The 26556-nt window shown below is 40.3% G+C and overlaps 1 protein-coding gene and 1 long non-coding RNA gene across 2 annotated transcripts in view; one reads left to right on the top strand and one right to left on the bottom strand.

The window, feature by feature from the left end:
- Window positions 1-10505, top strand: part of cdh10a (cadherin 10, type 2a (T2-cadherin)) — a 30200-nt gene extending 19695 nt beyond the window's left edge. Inside the window, exons 5-12 of the mRNA XM_037079422.1 lie at window positions 332-499; window positions 652-833; window positions 1737-1990; window positions 3293-3429; window positions 3524-3645; window positions 4722-4830; window positions 5774-6025; window positions 9181-10505. Coding sequence (XP_036935317.1) covers window positions 332-499; window positions 652-833; window positions 1737-1990; window positions 3293-3429; window positions 3524-3645; window positions 4722-4830; window positions 5774-6025; window positions 9181-9671 — 1715 coding nt within the window. The 3' untranslated portion in view covers window positions 9672-10505. The remainder of the gene's footprint in view (window positions 1-331; window positions 500-651; window positions 834-1736; window positions 1991-3292; window positions 3430-3523; window positions 3646-4721; window positions 4831-5773; window positions 6026-9180) is intronic.
- LOC119008771 overlaps window positions 1-26556 on the bottom strand; it is a 470444-nt gene that overhangs the window by 304156 nt on the left and 139732 nt on the right. The window lies entirely within an intron of this gene.

Raw genomic sequence — 26556 nt, 5'->3', positions numbered from 1 at the left:
AAATAACAATGCGCCCCTAAGCACATGCAGGAGTCTGAATTCACCCTTGTATTGTTTGCATGTGGTACATTAATGTAGCTCTTCTGATGTGAGGAGCATGTTGCCAGGGAACAAAAGCAAGGTGGCAATTCCATTATCCCTCAAAATATAATTGGCAAACCAAATCACCAATACATAAATGCAATTTTCTAGGAAACACGCTTGAGTACAGTGATGGAACTGATCTTACATTTATCTCACTTTCAGCAAAACAGCAAATCAGTTCCCCTAAAAAATGAAGTTTTCCCTTCAAATTGGCAAAAGTGGTGGAACAGATGTTAATTTCTTTCAGGCACCATCAAGACAGCCCTGCCTGGCATGGACAGAGAAGTCAAGGAAAACTACCAGGTTGTGATCCAGGCTAAAGACATGGCCGGACAGATGGGCGGACTCTCAGGAACCACGACAGTCAGCATCACCCTCTCTGATGTGAACGACAGTCCGCCGCGCTTTGCTAACCGTAAGACGCCGTTTCTCCCCACGCTGTATGGATTTGCAATAGCTTTTTTTAAACATGAATGAACTTGTGTCACAATTCGGTGAAGACAAATGTGACACGAGCACACACAAACAAGTCTGTAATGAATTTGTTTCATTCACTGCCCTGAACAGATTCATTCCGTGTGACTGCTGTGGAGTCGACAGAGATTGGAGGCGCCATAGGACGTATTAAGGCTGATGATCCAGATGTCGGACGCAATGCCGAGATGGAGTACAGCATTGTCGGTGGTCACGACATGTTCAACATCATCACTGACCAAACCACACAGGAGGGAGTCATCGTAATCAAAAAGGTAGCTTATTTCTGTTCCGCGCTTCCCTTCATAGCCATCTTTTATGTACTTTATGAGTCATGCTTTGTAGTCTGCAACCGGCATCAAACTCAGCCACTGTTCGCAGTCATGTAACCATTACTTGATTGATAATGGCTGTGCAATCAGACAAAACACTTCTCATGACAAGTGACATGTTTTCATACAGCTGCAGTGAACAGCTTTCCTGTCTTCCAGGAAAGTGGTTCTTTAAATAGAAAATATGTTAACTAATGCATTGAGTAACACACAGAATATTAAATGTTCACATCTGCACGAAGAAATATGACAAAATCAGATGTGCATTCAGCGCACGATTGAAAGGTTCTTATTTGTATTAGAGTGAACAGACCCTGCTTTTGAAAGACAGCCCTGTTAATTCCCAAACAAACCGGCTACCATAATGTCTTTGAAAAGGCAGTTTAATTCTTAAACATTTCTCTTGACTCTTCTGGTTTTTAGTGTATGTTTAATTTAAATAAAACAATTGAGCTGTCTTTTAATCTTCTTTAAATATGTACATTTAAATTCAATGGACAGAGAGAATAGTACATTTGCAGATTGGAAACAGCTCGCCCAATAACGTCTATTCATGTAAGAAAGACATATGACAGAATTCATTTTTGAACTCTATGTGTGTAGAATCAGATACCCTAAGCCTGTGAAATGAATAATATAAAGCAGTCTTTTGCTCAAAACCCTTTTTAGTTTCCCCCTAGGATCTTCCAGATCAGTATTCCTCACTTGGATTTGTAACCTAGAATTTAGAGAATGAATAAGATAAAGGCAGATAAATGAAATGTAATGAATTGCCTATCAAAATGCTGGAGGGGAACTGTTTTTCAAAAGTCTACAGCTTGACTTCTGATGCTCTTTCATCTCCAGGCGCTGGATTACGAAAGTAAGAGGGACTATGAGTTCAGGGTGGAGGTGAGAAACACCTACTTAGACGCGAGGTTCATCCACGGCCTGCAATTCAAAGACTACGCCACGGTCAAGGTAACGGTAGAGGACGTGGACGAGCCACCTGTCTTCACCAGGAACCCTTATATCATCGAGGTGCATGAGGACACGGCTGCTGGCAGCTTCGTCGGCGTGGTGTCGGCCAGGGACCCCGATGCTGACAACAAGCCAGTCAAGTACGCTACAGGGCACGACGGGGAGTGTTTGGACAGGGCCAGACTGTTAGAGCCACATGCCAAATCCAACCCCCACCTAACAACAAATGCTTCTTTCTTGGGAATAAGTACTCACAATTGAGTAAACTTAGAAAAGAACTTCAGTAAAGATTTCCTCGCCAACCAAATGTTGGTGGGAGTGATTTATTGTCGCAATTTGACTGTTTCAAACTCATTGTTTCACCTTTAATTAAAGTAGTCTCAAATCAATAAGAAAACAAGCATCACATGGCAGAAATGCAAAGTCTCCTCGTATCAGTTTTTTTCTTAGCAGGGGGATGGAAATGTGCCCACTTGGCTAAATCTAATCCATCAGCCTAGCCATGTGTCAGTGTGGAGGAGGGGTTGGGGGGGGTGGGGGGGGATATTATTCATGGTTCCCTCTTGGTCATTTCCCTGTGGAAGATGGCGGCGGCCCTGTGAAGTGAATACAGACACTGTTTATTTCCCAGAATTATGTAAGCCCTCTGTGGCACCGCACAAAGTCAAAGTGAAAGAGCCTAATTTGCTGTATCGATTCACACAGCTTAGTGCCGCCACTCCACACATATGGCGCCTGCCCGTCGCTGACACAGAGATATGCCACTCCCGGCGCATGCCACATGGCGCATTGTGTTGCATATTCAAATTTCAGTGGAATATGAAAGTTGACTATGACAAATGAGCAGGCACAAGAGGAGATGTATCATCTTCTGACGCGAGAGAGCGCGGAATATATTTCCTTTCAGAAACAACTAGTGATGTGCTGTGTAAAACACGTTTTTATGAAGTAGGAAAGTACTTCAGTGTGTTTGTCCTATCAAGACAGATCTGTGCAAGGTCGCAATAAAACGAACATTCACTTTATGAGCAATGCCACAGTAATAGGTATGCAAATGTTGCAAGGACGGTTATAGAGAGTTGGTAACACATTGCGGGCTGTATGATCACAATCTCAGGAACGTTAAATGGGCCAACGAAATCAAGTATCACAACATTTTTGGCCAAATACCTTGATGCAGATATTTGAAGTTACTGTACCGATGCCTTTTTTTCACAAAATATCAACACTACAAGATTTCTGACAAACAATCATCAGTATTGTGGATTTGACAAGGCAAGAAGACAAGGCTGTTAAGTTTGGAAAATCAGTTCACTATTAATGCAGCATCTGACACCAGGACAATACAATCTAAGCACATATATCATCTCATATCACTATAACAATATCACATCAATGTGTTTGTACTAACCAGAACCTGTTTGCGTCTGTCATTCTTCCAGATACTCCATCGATCGGCACACGGACCTAGAGAGGCTGTTCAACATCGATTCAGTGAACGGCACCATCACAACTCTGAAAGCGCTGGACAGAGAGATGTCCAAATGGCACAACATCTCTGTGGTAGCCACTGAAATAAGTAAGTGCTGCTTCAGTTATTGTTGCCATTCAAAATCTATGACATTTACCGACTAAAACTATTTTTTTTTTTTTATGATTCTGTTTTGTTTCAGATAACCCGCGCCAGACAACGCGCGTGCCCGTGTTCATCAAGGTGCTAGATGTCAATGACAACGCCCCTGAGTTCGCAATGTCCTACGACACATTTGTCTGTGAGAATGTCAAAGCTGGACAGGTGCTTAAAAATTCATCATCTTATTTTTCAGTATTCAGAGAAAGCTATATTTGGCTAATGTCATGTTAGCATTGAGATGGATTTATTTGGTAGAGCCCGACCAATAAATATAGAGATTTAGCACTGATATTTTGACTGTCACTCATAACTTTACCGAATTATCAAAAATAGAAGGAATCCTTATACTGTGGCTCTATAGACAGACTGCTGTATACAGTAATGGGCAAGTCAGAATTATGTGTATACCTTTCAAAACAATTGAGTACTGTTACTGCAAAGCAGTGTTGCATTAATCAATGCAAAGCAAAGTTAAGAGCAGACACACTGAGCACACCCGGTAGGAAAGATGACTTTTGGCAACTTTTAGTCAAAGTCAGATTAGAGTCCAGAGGGGATTTGTCACAAAAGCACCTTTTTAAGAGGAAATTCATCTGTGTGCCGGAGGTGCATAATCACCAGAATATATTTGAATATATATATCCCCTCTAATTAAATGAACCTGGAGGCAGGTAACACATGTGGTTATTGCAATGCGGTGGTCTTAGGAGAACCATTTCCTGCGTTATTTAACATTTTTCAGTGTTATTGGGATAAGAGCCAAAGAGAAGTTGGCGGCAAATCAACTGGGGCAGTTTATCTGAGGGAGGAGTCGTCTGTCGGTCACCTTCTGACGTCTACGGGGGGGAACGTTCGGTATCCACAGTGCTCACTACACGTGCGAGGTGCATGCTGACGGATCGGTGTTGGGGGACATTCAGCCACATGTGTTTCTAGCTTTAGTTTCAAGAGACAGCAAATCTGTTAATTATCTAAACACTCCTCACTAATTGCAGATGAGTCTAATATGTGACTGATTAGACTCGGTTTATTCTCAGTGAATGTTATCTATTTATATGTTTCATACAACAGTGGGTTTCAAAGGCAATTAAAAATAAATGCATTCCAAATGTATAAGTCCTGAATGTGATCAAAAGCAGTGGAGAGAGAAAACGTGGCGGGTTTGAGTTCAGATGCATTTAGATCTCCTCATTAAGAAGCTTTAATGTGTTTTCTTATCTCGTTTTTGTTCATTACAGCTGATTCAGACAATAAGTGCTGTTGACACGGACGAACCCCTCGTTGGACACAAGTTTGTCTTCACTATAAGCGCCACCAACCCGAACTTCACAATTGTTGACAGGGAAGGTAAGATGCATGTGAAAGGCTTCTATATGGGTGTTAAAATGAAACTCGGTGTAGAAATGGGTTTTGATGAGGTGAAAATCTTGAGGGGCCATTACTTGAAAGGAAAAATGCATTCCATCGTGCGATCTGAAGTCTTATTATTGGGTTCTTGAGACACTTTTAATATCTGGAGCTGATTGGCAAAATTTCATTTACAGAAGAGCCAGCTGTCAGGCAGTCATCCCACGTCTATCTTCAGTTATGTTACAGACAGATTTGAGTTTATCTGTCACACAATAAAACCTATTATCAGAAATACTGCTACCGCTCGCATTGTTTTTTTTTCCCTACTGAGGGAGAGAGAAATGCAGCGATAGCTCAGCAAGCGTGTGAAACAGTTTGAACAACTTCAAACACTGCATCTGTCTATTTCCTCTCTACTTAGTGTAACTGCCGCTGTGTGCCTGGTGCTAGTTTGAGAATTGATTCTGAGTAAATATTTACCAAAGCCCCTCAACTACTGGGATGTATCACGGTAGACTAAATGAAAAAAGACTGCGGCAGAAATCGAGAGAAGGATTTCTAGTCAAAGTTTTAACAACCAAACTTTGGATTTTAATTAGTTTAGCAAGAAACTGTAGCCGTGCGTAACCGCCACGCTTTTGTCCTTTTACAATGTAGACTATTATGTGATTACTTATTAAGCGGTGTTTCAGTGTATTCTTTGATGAATATAATTTTGTGACAAATAGTGCATATTGTTAATATAATGCTTTGTGTTTGTTTTAATTAATATTCAGACATCTGATCCCAAGATGCCAGAAGTTCTTAACGACCGCGCAGTTGGTTATTATGAGCTGTCTGTCGCAGGAAACAAAGCAAAGGAGTTCTCTCCTCCAAGATTATTTTGCAAAGTGAAACATCTCCTCGCTGACAAGCTTCGCCCATTTGCATCTGTCCGCAGATAACACTGCCAATATCCTGACGCGGAGGGGAGGTTTCAGCCGGCGCGAGATGAGCATGTACTTCCTGCCCGTAGTCATCTCAGACAACGACTACCCCATTCAGAGCAGCACCAGCACGCTGATCGTGCGCGTGTGTGCTTGTGACAGCCGTGGAAACATGCAGTCCTGCAACCCCGAGGTCCTGCCCTTCTCAGACGGCCTCACAACTGGAGCTCTGGTGGCCATCCTGCTCTGTGTCATCATTCTCCTCAGTAAGTCGCCTTGTGTATGAGCATGTGTAACGGGCATCTGCGTGACCATGTGCATCTGAACCTTCTTGTCATCCCTGTGATGTTTGTTTCTTTGTTAAGCTCTCGGTTACTCTCTCGGTACTTCAGCTCAAGTTGATTTCTTTATATCGCCCACTCCCAATCACAGTTTAGTGATCCGAAGTCTTGCCGCCCGATCCAGGCAACACAGCTTCAAGAAGCTGCCAGCAAGGACTACACAATGCGATGAAAGGACAAAATCACCGTGATGATCCGTGATCTTTTCTGGCTATAGATAAATAATGTCAACTTTAAAATACATCAGCAAAACGATCCTTTTTTAATTAAATGTCTTTACCACAGAAATAAGGAATGACGCAAACCTAGCTTGGCTGACTGTTATACATTAGCTAGGTCATTAGCTGTTTTGCAAACGTTAGCTGACCTAGGATGCAACACTATACAATGGAATGCGTCCATGAGGATTATTTTGTCAATGCAATGTGACTTTACATTCTAATAATACCTTTGAACAAACATCTTTGGTAATGTTCTTTACACTGTACAACATCTGTCATTAGTTCTGAGAACAGAATAATCACACACCATCCACACAGTCGGAGTGTCAAGTGTCCCTTTACAGGTCCCTAATACCTTCCGTAACCATCTTTTTAACGTTCTTTTCAACAAAGACAAACTGAGCACATATGAGGTCAATAGTAAACAGGAAGCTATTGGAGCACAGAGCGAAAATGGGAGGGACTATAAATTCTATAAAGTGGAGGAGTAAATTGGCCTTGCATCCAATGATGCATGATATATACTGTATACTCCACAAACAACCCTTTGCCTCTGAAAAAGTCAACTCCCCTCAACAGACATATAACAATGCCACACATCAACCTCACCCAGTTTGGATGTTTAGTATTCTACCAATGGTATTATTTTGGTTTCTGGTTTTTGTTTTGAGGACACATGAAACACACAGAAATTTAAAAAATTAGCACTCCAGGCTGGCGTCACTTTCATATGCTCCATGCTGTAGCCAATTCCGGGTGCTAAAGCCAATAACATGTCCCAGTGTGAGTTGCTTTTGCTCAAGTGTGTGCCGCTGAGTGCCCACATGAAGGGGATATGAAAAAATATTGAATATTTCCAGTATAACAAGGTCTATCAATACAAGCGGGACAGAGATTGAGAGTTCAGAGCCCTGACTCATGACAATAGTTCAAATTTGACTGAAAACTTTCAGGTACCATCTCTGACCAGATGAAGCTTAGAAGGGTGATAAAGCCCTTGAAGGATGCTATCTAATGATAGTAGGAATAATGTACATAAATAACTCTGTCTTCTGGCTAAAAACGAGTGATGACAACCTTAGACACTTGGTACATCCAACCCTACACTGCAGTTTCTTCTGAGGCACCATGAACATGGCATGCACCATTATTGAGATGGCCAAAAGAGGTCATTGTCAAGACAGCATGAGAATAAAACATGTAAGACATGTCGTCCGTGTGTTGACCCAGCAGTGAGGCCTGCTGTGGGAGGTTTTGTAAGATAACTTATCAATGATCTTTTACTAATTAAAGCCAGTCCAATTAAGCACAGGTTACTTTGCATATTCAGTTTTAAATGTCGGTTCTCTCTCAGAAAGTAGTGCGGCGGTTCATAACAGTGGTTCTAGGCTCCATTCATTAGCAAATAAAACCACTTAACAAAATGGAAAAATGTGTATTTCCCTGGTAAAATGGGTCGCATGCTACTTCCTGACATCCTAAAGCACCACTTCAGCCCTCCTCGTGATCTAATGCAGTATGTAACAGCGCGCTGGGCCCCACAGCAGCACTGCCTATCATTTTACCCGGCAAAAAGCACAAATGTGTAGTCCTCATGGTCGAGGGCATATATATAAGTAATGGGTTTCAACTGCCATTGAACCTCACCTTGCTTGGCCAAGCAGTGAGGAGCATTTTTGTTTGACTCACTAGACATTGTGAATGTATGAATGTAGGATATGATTAAAAAATCCAACAAAACCGTCCTCATGAATGCCTGCATGAGCCTCTTAGCCTCTCAGTGCGCTCAATTTGAACCCCCTTCCACCTGTCAGCCTCTCTTCTTCAGGGGTTAGATAACATTTCATCTGAACTCTGACTAGAACAACTGCTTAGTTGCTTAGCTAGGATTGACCAGCTTTCCCACCATCTGCTTGTTTTAACTCCCAATTTGAAAACTCTGCGTCTGGTGGTAGACAGATCTTCTCTCACATATCGAGTGTGTTGAAGGTTAAACTCCACACTCTCCTCTTGAGCAAAATATCATGACATCTGCTCATTATCTGACACTTTTCGCGCTTCAACCCCCCTGACAGACTGTCTCATTCACCTCCGCTTGACTCCGACAGGCAGGCGCTGAGCTGGAACGGCTCGCCCTATCTGGTCTTCCTCATTGCGGCCCTCTGTGCTGTCTAAAAACATGGCACTGGTCAGTCACAAATGTTCGCAAAGAACCTTTATAAACAGCCACCTCCACCCACGCACAATCCATGTTGAAGGCACTGTAATTAACACCCAGGTGGGAGGCAAGTCGACAACTAGAGTACCTGCTGATAGGACAAAAAAAAAAAAAAAAAGGATAGGAAGGAGAAGGTGAGGCACACAGGTGAGGCGAGGCTTGTGCTTGTCCTAAATATGAGAGATTGCTTCCTGTTGTTCTTTTTTTTTTTTTTTTTTTTCTCTTAAGAATTACGGGTTTATTTAAAAACTTGTTACCAGACAGTGCCACTCTCCGGAAACATGCTCACTCTGCATTCTCTGATTGTCTTTTACTGCTGAAAGAGAATAAAGGAGGCGAGATATGAGGCCGTGTGCTGGAGAGAGAGAGATAGAGAAGAAAAAGAGGATTCTCCAACCACCGTGCATTTTATTCAGTGAATGTGCCGTTCAAGGGAAAACGGAAAGAAAAAGCTTTTTCACTGAATCTTTAATAATAGGAGGTGAACGCCTGAGGCAGTGTTGGGGATTTATCACTGGTAGCAAATGCGTCTCCCCTCTGCGCCTTTGCTCCCCTGTGCTCTTTAATGCATGACACATGTTAGGAGGCACACGTCTTATGCTGAGCTTCCTCTCTCTGTATTTCCCACTGTTTTTGTGTAGTGATCGTGGTGCTGTTTGCTGCCCTGAGGAGACAGAGGAAGAAGGAGCCTCTGATCATCTCCAAAGAGGATGTCAGAGACAACGTTGTCAGCTACAACGATGAAGGGGGCGGAGAGGAGGACACTCAGGCCTTTGATATCGGCACGCTGCGCAACCCAGAGGTGATGGATGCTAACAAGCTACGTAGGGACATCATACCCGAAATGCTGTTTCCCTTTCGGAGGACATCACCTATAAAGGATAACACGGATGTCAGAGACTTCATTAATGGGCGGCTTCAAGAAAACGATGCAGATCCGACAGCGCCCCCCTATGACTCCCTGGCCACGTATGCTTACGAGGGCAGTGGGTCACTGGCAGAATCCCTCAGTTCTCTGGAGTCGGCTGCCACTGAGGGGGACCATGATTACGATTATCTCAGCAACTGGGGACCACAATTCAAAAAGCTGGCAGAGATGTACATAGGGAAGAGCCCCGACAGAGAGACCTAGACTGAGGCCACGACAGTCTCTTGTTTTTTCAAGCCCATTTTTTTTCTGTCTGTTTATCTAGCTAGCTAGCCAGACAGCTGTTTGTCTAGTTAGTTAGCTAGCCAGCTAGTTGACTGTCTGTCTACCTATCTATCAAGCTATCTATCTGTTTATCTGTCTAGTTTGCTAGCTAGCTCGCTAGTTAACTAGTAGTCTATTTGATTCTCATACACATGAGTGCACACACACGCACAAGTATACATTCAAATATAAGATCCTGCAGTCCTCTCGCGGATGCTGAAATGGAAACTAAGACCTTGACCTTGAGTTGGATTTTCTCATTAATGGAGATACAGTATAATTCTCAAAAAAGTTTTACTGTTTTTGGTCATAATCAGTAAAGATGCCTTTGACTTTTAGGATTTTTTTTGTGAACAATGGTGTGGACTGTGTTTTGTAATTGACCTGAGAGATAGTAGTATTGTATACTATCAATGTTTAATGGCACTGGACTGGGTTTGGGCGGGGAAGGGAAGGGACGGGAAGGAGTCTAGTGGTTTTTCCAGCCACCTCCATTAAATACTGTAAATGTACAAAGTGTTTTTAATGATGGACATCCTATATACTATTTGCTATCTTTGTTCGACAAGCAATGTTCATGTGAGTGGTTGGTGCAGTTTATTTGTCAAACTGTGAATTCATTTCATCATATAGGTGTAATATGTAATGGAAAGTGTATGTTGTAGGAAAAAAACAAACAAAAAAACTGTCATACACTGAAGTCATGCCGCCTGAATGCTGAGTCATATTGTTTTATATTTATATTTTTATACTTATTTTCTTAATAAAATGATGTAAAAAAAAAAAAAAAAAAAAAAATGTTGCTATATTTCCAGTGTATTGCCTTCTTACTGAAAGGGAGCTGCGTTCCACCCACTATAAAAATCAATGCAGATGCGGTTCATTAAAACTTTAATAACTGCCTGTAAGCAAAGTGAAAACAGGAGCCTTTCTTGAGATTAATTAAAAGTGTGTGTGTATATATATATATATATATATATATATATATATATATATATATATATATATATATATATATATATATATATATATATATATATATATATATATATATATATATATGACCCAGGTCAGTGTACTCAGTGAGGATGTCGTAGCAGCACTGCATTTTCAGTTGTTTCTTCACTAGTGTTGTATTGCTGCAGATACAGAATAAAACAACAGGCAAGCAGCTCATCTTGACTTTTAATGAAATTAAGAACATATAACCGAGTTATCTCTTCAATGGGTATTTCACTGAGTCTTTGATTTTGTTTCAGTTCTGGCTTCTGAGTGGCAAATCTGGTTTCTTTTTTTTTCTTTTTTAAAAAGGGACTATAACAGTAAAAGTATTGCTTGTTTGATGCATACTACACATCTCAACAAACGCTACCTAGCTACAGCTACTTTTTGAGCAGGAGCAATGTTTGTATAATATGTACAGGAAAACCAAACACACTATTCTTATTTGAAAAAGAAAAAAAAAACTAAAATCATATTTCCTAAATTACAGTATACCAAACTCCATGTGGTTAATTACGCACTCATCTGCACATGTTCTGTTATTCAAGACAGTGCTCGCTGATTACTGGGCAGCTGCGAAGATGACAATACCTCCAATCAATGCCCTCCTCATGTCGCTCCACTTGATTTCAAATCTTAACAGCTGCCAACTCATTGCTGCACTGCTTCACATGTAGCTGCTGTCCCATTTTGTGATGTATGGCTCTTAATGTACATCAAACATGTTTACCGTTCCTGGAGGAGTTATCTGCAAAGTTCACTTGTGGTTCTGTTGTTACATTTCTTACTGTATGCATTTAATGGTAATATCTACACAGTCCACGGAAGCTTCTGTTGTCGCCATTTAACTTATCTCTGTTAATACGAAACTTTTTTGTTTAGAGTTTGGTGCAGAAACACAATTCATCACTTTCTGTACGAGAAATTTGTCATAATTACAGAAACTCTTGACACTTGATTAGTAAAGGTGAATTGGATCTCCATAAACTACAATTCATAGAGTTAAGTGGTGATACCTGCACAATCCAATACAAGTCAGTATAACAGTGGGTGTGAAATGTCAAGGTTAGCGTATTGTGTTGCATTTATTGCTTCATCCACCCATTTAATAATCACCTCTGAACATAACACGGTCCGATTCAATAGCGACATTCACCAAGGCCGCCCAAACTTTTATCAATACCTCTCTGAGATGGTGTTTACAAACTACAAATGAGATTCACAGTGAATTGCTCCATTTTGCATTGCTGAACTGCATTACATTGTACAGTTGTAGATACTTGAGTGCAGAAAAAAACAACTTTTATTATTGTGTTATATCAAATGTGAATTCCGAGAGGAGTGCCAGCACGAGGGAGCGGTGACCAAGGTTTTTTTTTTTTTTTTTTTTTTAACGGTGGTGATTATTCTGAAAGTGAGAGCCAGCAGGAGAGGCCGGACCTAATTCTGCGAAAACCTCTCTCGTCTCTAGAGTTCAGGCCCTGTGCACACTGCAGCATGCCTACACATTCTCCATTTCACACAATTATTATTGACTACCCTGCTTTCTGCCACCTGCCACAGCTTGCAGATTCCACAGTGGAGACATTTTGCATATTGATGATCATCTTTCAGCTACTAATAATGATGTGAGCTATGCTACTAACATCTCTCAACATGTCACTGACTCATTATTGAACAGTTAGCTAGTTTTGGGGAGATTTTACATTGTAAAATGTGTAGGATAGAGACCAGACTGTCCATAAGTTAGCTAATGGTGCCAATATTTACTTTAACTTTCAGCACATCTGATCCTCTGTTGACTCATGGGATATTTTAAACCGTCTTATAAATATGTATTTGAAACTTTTGCCAGGGATTTGTTTATATCTTAGTGTATGTAGTGCATGTGCATTGGTTTAAATCCCCTGTCACATAATTTAGACATCCAGCTATATATTCATGTTTATTTATATATACACACACATGCATTTTTTGTTGACATGGTAGTGGCAATGATCCTCAATGCATCTTATTAAGTAAAGAGAAAAAACAGATTAAATTATGTTTTTTCTTAGGACAAATAAGTAAAAATTATACTTACTTAGTACTTATATATAAAAAAAAAAAAAAAGTTCAAATCTGCATGACAAAGTTTTGAAGATAGCAACTCAAAGTCCAACATAATATAGCACAAATTAGTGCAAGAGTCATAGTTGAAAACATATTAATGAACATGAAACACTCCTCTGAAATGATTTTGCTTGTCATGAAATAAAAATCTGGTCAACTTTTCAGAGGGATGAATCAAAGGAAATGTTCCGAGTTTGACCTGCTGTGCAGGGACACGTGCCCAGTGAGAAGTGATCATTATTCCATTATTTCATTAATGGTGCATCCCAATTATGTTTCATGTCCTGCCACTATTTTTACCAGAGTGACCTGTGGTGAGCCCAGAACATGGGGTAAGGGTTTCTGTTCTCATGAAGACACATGTGACCGCATGATTAGAGCTTAAGTAGAACATGTCCTGTTTGATGTGAGAAAGGCATTTGCATGTCACTTGGAATAATACATGACAGAAAGCTCCTGATGGTAAACTGGGCTACTGCTGCTTTATTGGTTCGAGCGATGTCCAAGAGAAGAAGAGCTGATATTTCCATAAGGCACATGGACATGTTTGTCTCCTCTTTAACTGCAAACTTGGGTGTTAATGCAACATTCCAATCATATATCAAAACTACCAGACATTTGTTTTAAACAGCAATAAAACACGCTCTATGATCTGCTCTGAACTGATCTACGTGCCATTTCAACATTGCAAACAAACCCATTTTGTATATCCCGTTTGCCCGATACTGTTCGTGGCACGTCTGTCAAGCTTCACTGTATGCACAAGTTACCTGGGCTAAGAGTTACACTGATGAGAAGTGAAACTCCAAGACTTGCTCTGATATGTTGGGAAAAATTCATACACTTAATGGAAGTGCAAAAGAGAAAAATGCTAGAAAAAACAGCCAGAAATCCTGGCAATGTGTAGCGGACCACCCCTGCCATTCTAGCGTTAAATCTATCTGCTGCATCTTTCATTTGTTTTTGTGATACTTTTCTGTGGTCCTGCTGGTCTTGGCTACAGTACTTCTAGCAGCATAGCTTGTCTTTATTTAATATGCTGTTAATTAATTTATCTAGCCATTATATATCCTACCAGACATGTTGGCCAGGGATTTCTTTCATTTTTTCCAACATATGCTGGCCAATGTTATGCCTCGCTGCATGATGTGAGTGCAGCCAGGATTACAGGGTTGTATACTGATAAGTGTATTTTCCTGTGTCATTTAGACTGGTCATGTCTTGCAAGTGGCATCAGCAACTCACAGAACATGCTTGTCGTGATGCAAAGGCGTTACACCACCTGTGTGAGGCAGTTTAGCTCTAAATTGCAAGAGCTCTATTCCACATGGTTTGTGCACAGCTGCTCCAAAATGATCACAAATAGACTACAAGCAGCAGGTTGATGCCATAACTTCAAGACATTTAAAAGATGTTTTTGTGCCCCCTGCGAGGCTCGTGAGAAGAAAAAAAAAGGCCTCATGTCAAGATTCATAATGCATAATGTTTCATACGGGTCTATTGTGGCTGGAAAAGACTAAAAGATGCAAAGTACTGCAATCAATAATGCAGGTGAAACATTGGTATGCAGACAAGATGTGACAGCACTGGCAGACCACCTGAGGCTTTTTCTCTTGTCCTGTGCCTGGACTATTTAAAACAGTCCGCTCAAGCACAACATTTCCCTGAAACGAGTTACAAGCAGATGCCCAAGATAGCCTGTTCCTAACATGCCCTGCGAATCAGCTTGATGTGGCTAAAATGTAACTGAAAGGGCGTTATTTTTAACACATATTGATTACATAACTGTCCATTTGGGTTCTTGTGAAGCCTTAACTCCTCGGCTTGAGTGCATAATTGATTTTTCCATTAACTGACCTTTAGAAACTGAAACCCCCACATGCCAATATTGGTAGACTTAGAAATGTGTTGCAAAATAAAACTGGTTTTAATGAAGAGCATTGTTATTTAAAGCTAGTACTAGAAACCTTCAGCTATAATGATACATAAGAGACTATATTAATGTTGTTTTGACTCTATGGGAGCTCTACTCCCATTGCTACCATGCATACTATCCATCCCTTCCTCAGTTTCTCAGCCTGTCACCATGTTATCTTCGGCCTCACCACTGTGTGCCTGGCTTGGGTATGGCCCGGCCAAATTTAGCCAGGTTGTACACCTTAGGACAGATTGTCACATGTTTGTGAGCCAGACAAGTCACAGCATGGCCAGGCGAGGGCCAGAGAAGAGAACAGAAGAGTGTGAAGCTTAGTTCCATCCTGGGGTCTTGACATGTGGTGACACCTGCTCCGTCTCGTGCATCTTCCATAATGATGCTTGTTTTGTTTAGACAATGAATAATTTGCAAAACGTGAGGGTACAAACATAGTTCATGATGACCAATGACTGCCTTGGTGCTATATCACTCTGAACTAGCATGATTCATTGATCAAGCTAAACTAAGTTACACATTCAGGTTGCAAAGTTCTTTATTTACATTATTGGATCATCTGACCAAAACTATAAATACTGAATTAATACACAGAGGATGGCCACGTCAGTCCTTAAATAATGTTCAGGTATGTACTTTTTTGGGGGGTCCTAGTAGAATAGGTTTACTTTCATTTTCAAAAAACATTTTCGCATGTGGTGCATTGCTGCAGCGCACAGTTTCACACTGTGTCTTGAACGCTCTGTTTTAGCTACGGAGTGACAGATCCCACCTCTGTTCAATCTTGGGGAGAGTTGCACATGCACATTACTTAACAGGCAGGATGTAGCCAACCGGAGGCAGAGTAGGGCGGGTCGTCCCAAGCAAGGTAGTGTGATCTAAAATAACGCAGCTACAGCAGTGGCATCTCTTTCTCTGCTGACTGAGTGGAGTTTATATATCTTATAATAAATATATGAATATACATATTTATATAACAGCTTTTATACAGTGATGCACATACGGCTTGACTCCAAACCAGGTGTTTTAGGCAGTGCAGAAGCAGAACTTTCTGCAGGAGAGAGTAATTCCCTGTGCCATGGACTTTGTCACTTTGCAGAACTTTTACATGAACAAACATGCTACATAACACAAAAAAGGAAAGGCAAAACCCCCCAAAATGTAATATGATCTGTTTAACATTACAGTTAAGGAAATACAGAAATAAACATTTCTCTAACTCCTAACATTTAACAAAAAATCTAAAATGTATCAAAAGCATCTCATAAATGTTAGGTGATATCAACAACATCCAATTCCAAATTCAAGCTGGTGGAATGTAGAAGTCTATTAATTTCAAAATCAAGGAATCAATTTCTTGAGATGCACCATCTTATTGTCAGTTTAAATATTTGTCAAACTTCTGTCAATGTTCCACTCAGGAAAAGTTTAACACAATAAAGCAGGTCTCAAGCAATATATTGTGGAGCACTGAGGCAAAAAATGTTATACATTTGCTGGTTAAGGCTTCATAACTCTAAGGATTAGCTGTTTCTATGTGTCTCTGATAGTAAATGAGGAGTCGCTGGGTATATGATTGAACAAATGGAACAATTTCACTTTTGGCTCTATGATAATTCTACACTTTTTTTTTTTTTTTTTTTTTGCCCACACACAGCAGATTAAACTATGACAAAAATAACCATTAGCTGCAGCCCTAAGAGACACAAAATGGATTTCTATACTTTAGCCTTTACACAATTTAAAAACAGCATCCTAATCATTTTATTTATGATGGTAGCAATTTAAAAAAAAATCACTTTTCACAAAGTAATTCCACTATAAGTCATTATAACAATCAAAACTTTGCATGGAATCTAATAGCAAAAATCCTGCTTGGACCATTTCATTTTGTAGCAGTTGCAATCTTGTAGCCACTCTTCCAGGTTTTAAGCGATTTCACTGCTCTACTGGCGAGCAGTTATGGACGTGGGCTGAACATTAAAAAACACAAGGCGGCTTTTTTCCCTTAGGAAAAGAAAATTACTTCAGAGCACAAAGGGAATGCATCAGTGGCATGGCATGCTGCCGAGTTTTTTATAATTACAAGCAAAGGCAGTTCTGAATAGGCATCTTAATGACCAAACAAATTGTTGCATATTTCAAACCCATCTGGATAATTTTCTTAAGGGAAATGTAATTGCTGTTCAGAAATGGTGAATGCCATCTTTGTTGTTGTGAGTGTGCGCACACACAAACACATCCACGGCACCTGAGATGATGCATAATGCCACTTCTTTTGTTGCCGGTGGAATGCAATTCTGTCAAGCTTCGTATAATGCAGGTGCACGTGTGTCTGCCTTCTGCCTGTCTGTCAATTAGGGCTGTAATAGTCTATTAAAGCTTGTGTGTGTGGTGGTACATTTTCACAGCAGAGTATCAACAAGGAGTCTATTGCAAAATGCACGATCCACCCAGTTCAATATAATTTGGCCCGTGTAGCTTTGCAAACTGCCTACTTCCACAACGGTCTGGTTCTGCCATAGTGTACTTGGATATTGAGGTGCCCTTTCCACTGCACTGGTAGATCTCTTTCATTAGTATTTGGCTCCATCTCCTGGAAGCCTTAAACCACAACATGGGGATGCTGTGATCCATTATTTGTCATCATTCATGCAGGTTATAATGTCAACATTACATAAAGGTTGCTGGATAATGAAAGACATATATGTACAAGTATATGGAAATGTATAGCCAACATTTGTGTCACATTCAGTTTGATTGAAAGCAGAACTACAATCATATAGCAGCTTTATCTGCTGGATATCATATTTTGAGATGGTCAGGAAAATATATGTTGTTAAATTTAATGGACAGTTAATAAGTAAATCCCACAATATTAAGAAAAAAAAAAAATAAAAGTATTGCTTCACACCAGGAGTTTAACATAGACACACTGTATATGTGTTGTTTGGTTTGATAAGCTTGGTCGGCCATCAACAGAGGGCAGCAGAGATCTTTGAACGGTTAAATGGACTCGGTACCCAGTGTTTTACTGCCACACTCAGGCTCAGGCTCTAACTTATAGCATCTCCAAAAGATATAAATTATTTCTAATAGATTGCAGTTTTCATCCACCCTCACAACACAAGGAATGAAAGTATCCCTGTGAGTATCTGCTGAGTCATTCATATATGCACAAATGAAAGGAAGTGACAATAACTTGATAATGCAGTGCTGTCAAAGGTCTGTTCACATCAGTGATGCAGGTGCAGCAGTAAGTATATGTTAAGTTTGTAAGGTTGTAGATTAGTTTTGAAGATAAAATGTGTATTACCTTGTTATTCAAAACTGGGTAAGTTGAACAGGGGATATGACTGTACGCATTTTATCATATTTCAGCTAAATGTTTCAGTTTTACTATTCACACCAATTTAAACTCAACAGTTGATATGTTGAAACGTTCCAAAATGTTTTTGTTGCTACTTTAAGTATCTGTAAGTTCAGCTGTTAAGTCCATGTTGTGACAATGTTGTGCTTATGTTCTCTTTAGGTTCAGGCACAAAACCACTTGGTCAGGGTTAGCAAAGGACCATATTCTGACTGACCTGGTCCTGTTACCATAAACACAATTGGAAAATGCCCCAACGTACCATCAAAAAAGGGGGTTCCACACGTTTTCCTTCCCAGCTGCATCGCCCGACATCTTGCTTTCAAGCCTTTGTGCCAGGATAAGTGAACTGTCCCCCAGGTGCAGATGCACACACTGACTTTACACTAATGTTCTAATCTAGGTTGGGAAGAGAGCTAATCAGCTTAGTCTCTTATTACTCCTTTAAAGCATAACAGCTGTTTGTGTTGAGTGATGCGTACATAGATACACTGGAATACTAGCAAGTCCTCAATTCATCACTACGCCAGTTGTGCAGCTGGCAATGATCTTACTTAGACCTCTATGAATTCACGCTCCATCACGAGGAGTGCTTCAGTTACAAAACAAAGACAAATCATTGCCATTACAACATAAGGTGCTTAAATTACTGCGACAGTCCTAGATGCCTTTTCATTAGCCAAGTCATACAAGTTGCACCACTCAGTGTGGCGTTACACAGATGAAATGCTGCCAAACTCATACATCCTGTACGGATGATTACATTTCCTGACTCGTCCTTGCTTTCACCCTGCACACAATGCAAATAAACAAGAGGTATGAGCGTCGATCAAAGGATATGTCCATGAAACATTTAAGATGTGTCTACTCTCATCTTACCTTGCTACATCAGCCTGGAAACCAATCCTTACAGCTCCGTATTCAATCCCATCAAGAAACAAATTAAGTTAATTCACATGTGGGATTGATCCATCCATTTGTGTAGTAGCACTACAAAAAGCATATCAGGAATTGGAATGTGGCATTTTTTTCTACATGCATTTTGCAGAGCCAGCATTTGACAGATTACAAAATGTTCATACCACCCCCTTTAGATAATCTCTCCGTCTGCAGCCTCTGGCTTTTGTGTATGGAGTGTGTTCCAGAGGTCAGCTCTGATCTCATCTTCTATTTTCCACGTTCGTTAAGCTCCATTCTGCTAAGCGTGTCCAAATAGGGTAATTCTGTGTTCAATTAAGCAGGGCAGACACAGGACATTCAACACAATGTCAATGAGATGCCACTAAGAGTGAGCTATCAATTTGATAGACAGTCAGAGAGGTGGTTAATAAGCTGTTGTATGTCCCCTGATTCTGCACCACCCAAGGCCATCCCTACAATTGAATTACACCGGCGCCTTGGTAAGTCACAGCTGATAGGGCCTCATGCATTGCAAAAAGCCACCTTGCAGTGACTGACTGACTGGGTTGTATAATTGTGCGGTTGTCTGTAGCTATCATGGCACTGTCTTCCTACCAGCCATGGTCATGAAGCCAGTATAAAGAGACCCACTAGGCCACACAAAGCACTGCAGTTGTCCTTAGGCATGCAGCCAGCGAGAGAGAAAGAGAGAGAAGAAGGGAGAGAGAGTGAGAAGTAAAGTAGGGAATTAGGGGGATGGGGTGACTCTGCTATGCACAGCGAGCCAAATATCCCTGGGCCACAAGCCAAGTGGCCAGTCACAAGGATGGCGTGCCAAGAGAATGCCATCCGGCCAGGTTGCACAGCCAGATAAAAAGCTCCGCGGGTTGCCTGTAGCTCAACAGACATCCCATAATACAACAGCATCTTCTCTTCTCACTAACAAGGCATCTTACCACGGCGCAGTTCACAGTGACACATGTGCCGCAATCACTCAAATGGAGCATTCGGGTGATAATGACGTACCTCTGTTCAGGTGTGAAAGTAGTTTGAGTTCAAGCAAAGGCTGGGCAAAAACTTGTTTAGACACAGAGCCTGGGGCTGGTGCACTGACATGTCTGATGTTGGGCTCTGCACAAAAAAAAAAAAAAAAAAAACGAGCTCCTTGGGGTGCTCAGTATCAACCTACATGATCTCAAGATACAAGAGGAGAGAGACGGATGAAATACTTTGGGAAAACCTTCAGCGGTGCTCAAGGTTTCCAACTCTACAGGCTGGCGACTGCAGACAACAATAATGATCTCGTACAGCTGGAAGTAACTAATGTTCTCTCTCAAACAGTGGTATTTTGTTGATCATTCACATAACACTAGTCGATAAAATGTAAAACAAAAAAAAACTTAAAGAGAGTTCTACCAAAGCGATGCACACTCATTATAGATTGTACAGGTCTGACTCAAAAGCTAATTGAAAAGTCATTTCACATTATCAGCAAACCTAAACTACACTAACAGTGCTGCAGACTTGAGAAACACCCCTGGTTGTATGTTATTAGATAAAGAAAAGCACTGTAGCAGGCATTTCCAGTGGACCCTGGATTGACTAAGCACCAATTTCAGTGAGACAAGAAGTTACACAGTGAAATGAATTACTTAAAGGTAAAACAGTAATTTATTTATTCATTTATATAAGGGGCAGTGTTTCTGAAACCAACCACCAGCTACATGGAGCAATAAGGAAGGGAGTACACCTCGTACTCGTTTATATAAAGATATTAAGAGTTGTCTTTTTTTAATTAAAATATTGCACCGTATTAATCAATCATGCTGGAACAGGTTCGGAGTTAAGCAACATGTGAAATCATCTCAATGTGCCTAAAGTACTCTCACTGTTGACTGAGAGTGTGTTTGCACTTTGCCAAGCACTTTACCTACCATCACAAATTAATCTACCCAGTAATGGTGTTTCACTTGCATAGCATAGCAGTGTCATCCTTTTGAATGTGTTCATCCACACATTAAAAATAAAATGGAATTAAGAATAAAAATAAGACGCTGATTTAAAAGGTGGCCTTTGGCGAGGATATTTAGTCAGGCCATTTACAAAAGTGCATTTTCTTTTTTCTGTGTTGGGCTTCCCGTCAGTGAGAAAAAAGGCAGCTGAGTGCCAGGACGATGTCAAAAAGCAGCTTGAGGATTGCAGGGAAGCGGCAGGAGGGTGTAATGACAAAATTGGTGATGGCACAAAAAAAGTGACAAAAGCGAGACAGCAGGGTGTTAAAATTGGGAAAAAAGAGTAACCTGCCTTTTTTTGGAAGTACAAAACCTCCATGTGCTGTTCATGAGACTGCTCTGCTTGGAAAATCACAGTGAGAGCAACATGTTTTCTCACTCTAAAAGCATTATGCAAAGGTGATATGAATGGCAACAGGCGAAAGCTGAATCGTGTAAAGTAAGCAGGCACGCGTTTGTATTAGCCTTTTATTTATTTATCCAAAGAGGACTTTTTTCAGACAGTCTCAGGAAGATAGTTACAAAGACCTCTAAAACATCCCCAGACATGTAGTGTATGATTTTGACACTCTCAAGAAGAATGTCAGCATCTGTTGTTTGACAAATTGTCCTTAATTTTTATGTTCCAGTGACGCAGCTCTATAGCACAAGTATTCATTGTGATGGATGCAAAGGAGGAAATTAGATGATGTTGGGAGAGAGTGACAGAGGAGTCAGCCTTGTCATTTTCTAAGCATGAGTGCAAATGTTCTCCAACCTCAACCAAGTAGCAACAAATGCCACCAAATGTAAATTCAGGTTAAGGGATAACATCATGGTTTGGCTTGAAATTACTAATTCACTAAGTATTCAAACATCAGTCTTCTCCAACAACAACATTAACTGCATTATTAACTAAACCTTACCCATCTCATTGTTGGATTTGTAAGGTACAGACTGTGTCATCTAGTGATACCCGACAAAATCCAACGACCAGTTGATATAAATACATCAGATTTTTTAAAGTTAGTAGTACCAGAAAACTGTTGCTGGAGCTAAAAGGTTTAAATACTTTATTTTACCACTGAAAAGCAAACAGACTGCCAAAACTGAGCTAATGTTGGGACCATAATTTGGTGTAATCATAATTGCAGATATCTTTATCAATAGGAACTCTCTAAATATTGTCCAAACTTAAAGAGGGTGATTGTTAAACTAAACTACACGTTGCCCTATCAGACAAAGAAATAATGTCGCTCTTTCTCTAAGTGATTTCATAGGGGACCATACTAGTCCATCAGATGTGGCATGAAAGCAACACAAATCCTCAAAAATCACTTAACAGCAACTTCTAACATGCAGTGAAAGAGTTAAAGCTGCACCCTGCCTTCGGTTGATGTTCCACTCAAACCTCCTGCATCGTAACAGTCTGTCAAACGTTTTCCAAACTGCAGGATCTTCCAAAAGGAGGCGTGGAGTACCATCAGTGCACAAACTTGTTTTAAAGTAGTGGGAGGTTGATGGGTCGATTCATTCGCATCATCATTTTATCAGGTCCTTAATGTGTGTAATTGATTTAGTATCTATTAAGTGCTGTTTGCATGTTGTATTCTTCAGATTCCAGTGAAATGCTTCAGATCTGTGTTTAAGATTGTGATGTGTAACTCACAACTCTAATTACTAACATGTTTTTGATTTATAGGACTAGCTATTATTGTCTCTCAAGCACTGAGGACTGTAACTAGAGTTGGTTTGTGGACAGTTAATCTGTCTTTATATGAACGCCCATGAGTAAAGGAACTCATTGCTACTGTGACTGGTCAGAAATCATTTGGGCCGAGGAATGAAATACCATCGATCCGGGTAACAATTATCTCTCGACGGCAGCTCAAAAATCATGGCAGCTCTTTGAATTAAAATAAAGAGTCCTATTCCCCTTCCAATTAGAAAATACTGAACATGTATCCTTGTTTTTTTTATTTTATTTTGTGTACATGCGAGTTAGGATGTGATAAAAACAGTAGCCTGCATTAGACTGGTGATGTTGTTTACTATATCAAAAACAGACACATGGGTGAAAACTGTCCAGAGAATCTATATGTTTTATTGCTGAGGGCATTCTGTGTCAGCCAGTGTGGAGTAGGGATATGAAGCCCATCACTCAATCTGCCCAAAATACACAGAGGTTCTTCTTGTTCCCTATGTCTTTCATTTATTGTCGAAGGAAGGAAGGAGGAAAGAAAGAAAGCAAGAAAGAAAGCAAGAAAGAAAGCAAGAAAGAAAGCAAGAAACCAAGAAAGAAAGCAAGAAAGCAAGAAAGCAAGAAAGAAAGAAAGAAAGAAAGAAGCCCTTTTCCAGTAATTACGGTAAGCGGTATTTGGCAGAGCCCACCATGAGCAGCTTTCACCTTCCAAAGATGTGCAAACATGTGACCTACACAGGTCCGATGGAGGGCAGAGATGATAAAGGACACTTGTCTGTTGTTTCATTGGACGCTCTCCTGCCGATGACGGGTGCCAGCTTGGCTAGGCCTTGTCAATACAACTCATACGTTTCATATTTATAACCCTCTCCTTTTTACCCTAAGAGCCTGTACTGCATTATTTATGCTGCCAAGACAGTTTATTGAATTTCTGCTCTGACACTTCAATACGATAAAGTCAGTCAAACTGAGGAGGGCTATGACATGGAATCATAACATCTGATTAGGATCATCAAACCCAATGTTGTGTTTTAATTTTAGATGAGTGTTAATATGTTAACTCCTCTAAAACCTCAATTCCAAGGTTGACGGGCTGAAAGGTTTCTTTCGTGAAATGGCTTTACACTGATTTCAAACACACGTGTCTCAAACCTGTGTCGTCCCATTGTCCTTTGTCGTGTTTAACATTAAAGGCTCCATGAATTTTTAATCATCGACATGGTAACAGTTGGGATCCTGTATTGGCCAAGTGCTATCTTTAGCGCTCAGCTCAGTCGGAGAGGCAGAGAAGGTTGGGGGGAAGTAATATGACCTTAATGTGTCAGACCCAAAGACCTCGCCTGGCTCAGCGCCTGTCAATATTACATCAGGATCAGCACTTTTTCAAACGGCACAGAGCCTCCCGTACCTGAATCCCTGCCGCAGGAGGTGGAGAGCTGTCCTTTTTTTTACTGTTTACAAGCACGAGGTTGTATTGGCTCCCAATGTGATGCCGGCTTCAAGTGTCTCTTTCAAGAATGCGATTCGGGTCGGACACGATAAGGCCATGTCAATACAAGATTTATTTGAAACAGGATATAAAAAAAAAGGTGGTGCGGCAAACAAGTCAGACAATGCAACTTGGCACATGCTATACATCATGTCCCAGTTATCTCTCACCACACTGAACTGCTTGTTAGATATAAAACTGCAGCTACAATATTAAGATCTGCTTTGTGGTGTATATTTAAGGTATGACCTTGGTTAAGTTCCAGGTGTGTTCCTTTAATGCATATGTTATCTCATGAAGTAATCAGAACATGAGCAATCTGCTCACCTTTATATTCATGGAGAGGAGATGAAGCCGGACTGGTGTATTCATTTCAAGTGACACACGTGGACAGATCATGAATGCTAATGGTCCTACATGTCAGGCTCTCAGTAATGGACTGTGTTTTCTCGCACTCCAATCGATCTCATAATATCTTGTTTTTTGTTTTAGTAAAGATAGAAATCTACCAATATGTATGTGTGGACAAAATATTTTTTTTTAAGATTTATACAGTGCCAACAACAATGTTACCTGTGATGAACCTAAAAGATAAAGGTGGAGCTGAACAACAAACCGAAGCAACGCATTTTCTAAAGTCCAGCATTAAAAAAAAAAAAACATAACAAAAAACACACATCTGTTCATCTTTTGGCAGATTTAAGGTGGTCCTAACATGGGGAGTTTAAATAAGCAGATGTGTATTCAACATATCACTCACAACTGAGACAACATTGACAAAATGCCTCCCAGCTGGGAATACTTCGCTGCATCGGACAATAAAAGCCTCCACTTAGGAGATGTAGCGTGTTTGACAGCAGCAGTGTGTGTTATGAGCCATTCAGAATCCAATACTGTGACTGTAGCCTGGGAAGAGGTTAATGCAATAAATATGTATACTTATTTATTCTTCAAAACAAATGAAAGCAGAATACGGGACCTATAGTTCTATGTAAATTGATACTGTATTTCATCACTACACCTCAGAATTCCCTACAGTGCACGCAAGCACACACATACACACACACACACACACACACACACACACACACACACACAAAGTATTAAAACAAATAACATCTGCTTATGTTAACACCACCTTCGCTGCAGCTGTGTTGATTCCTCATAATCCCCAAAGAATATAAACCCACACTGCTAATGCTTCCACAACTGTCGCAACTGTTTCATCAACACTAAAAAGCATTTGTTTCACTCAGCCCATGTTTTTTTTGTATTTTTGTATTTTTTTTTTTTTTATTACAAACGGCATCAGCAACATTTTATAGTCTGCAATGTGGCAACAAGTTTGTTGCCTTTTAAAATTCCTGCAGCGCTGTAAAAAAAACAAAAAAAAAACAACAACTTTACATGCAGCTGTTGTTCAGGACGACATCCAATAATAACATGTTGTCATCTATTTGTGTTTTAAAGTCAGGTATTTACAATGTGTTATGATACACCTCTCATCAACCAGAATAAATGATGGCAATGTACACTTTTGCAAAACAATGGCTTTGCTGAAAATTTACATTTCTTTACATTGCCATCTTACATTTGTTTAGGTTCATTTTTCAATGTTATCTTGTGACCTTGTTGTGGTTACGGTCTGATTAGGTCTAGGTTCAAATAAATTGAATGTACACTATTAGCATTGACCATATTTTTAAGTTAACAGGAAAAAATATTGGTTTTAGATATCTTATGCAATTTAAAGTTCAATCTTAAAAACTTTATCCAGGAATGTTTTCTTTTTTCCCTTTGTTTTGTTTTTCCAGTGATTCCATTGAAACCATAGGTCTAAATCTATTCCATATCTTGGACAGTAAAATTGCAGCTAATATGTGTTATCACACTGTATCTGGGTTAGCCTCAATCTTGGTTCACTTACCTGAGCCACCAAGGTTACACGTCTCTGACCCCCATTTCAACAATCTCTAAAGCGTCTGGATTTCGCTCCTGCCACCATCAGGCTGAAATAGCTTTCTTTTGAATTCATAGTCACCCATGTCCAGCACTGAAGTAATCTAATGTGTGTGAAACTCAGGTAAGGCCGATCTCTGATAAACTTACCTTTTCAACACTGCCCTGTTAAGTGTAAAACATCCCAGGCATCAGATACGACAGCCCATGCTGGCGTTCTGCAACAGCTAACCTAAGTAAGGTGGAAAATATGGGTGTGATGCGATTCCCTCCTGCTGATTGCACCTCACTGAGCATTCACCTCGTATTTGCGATGCACTTCCTTGCCTCAACAAGCAGTGAGATCCCAGAGCACTCTGTAAATTGGACA

The sequence above is a fragment of the Acanthopagrus latus genome, chromosome 19 (assembly GCF_904848185.1).
Source record: "Acanthopagrus latus isolate v.2019 chromosome 19, fAcaLat1.1, whole genome shotgun sequence".
NCBI classification, from domain to species: domain Eukaryota; kingdom Metazoa; phylum Chordata; class Actinopteri; order Spariformes; family Sparidae; genus Acanthopagrus; species Acanthopagrus latus.
This window is presented reverse-complemented; position numbering and strand designations above follow the sequence as displayed.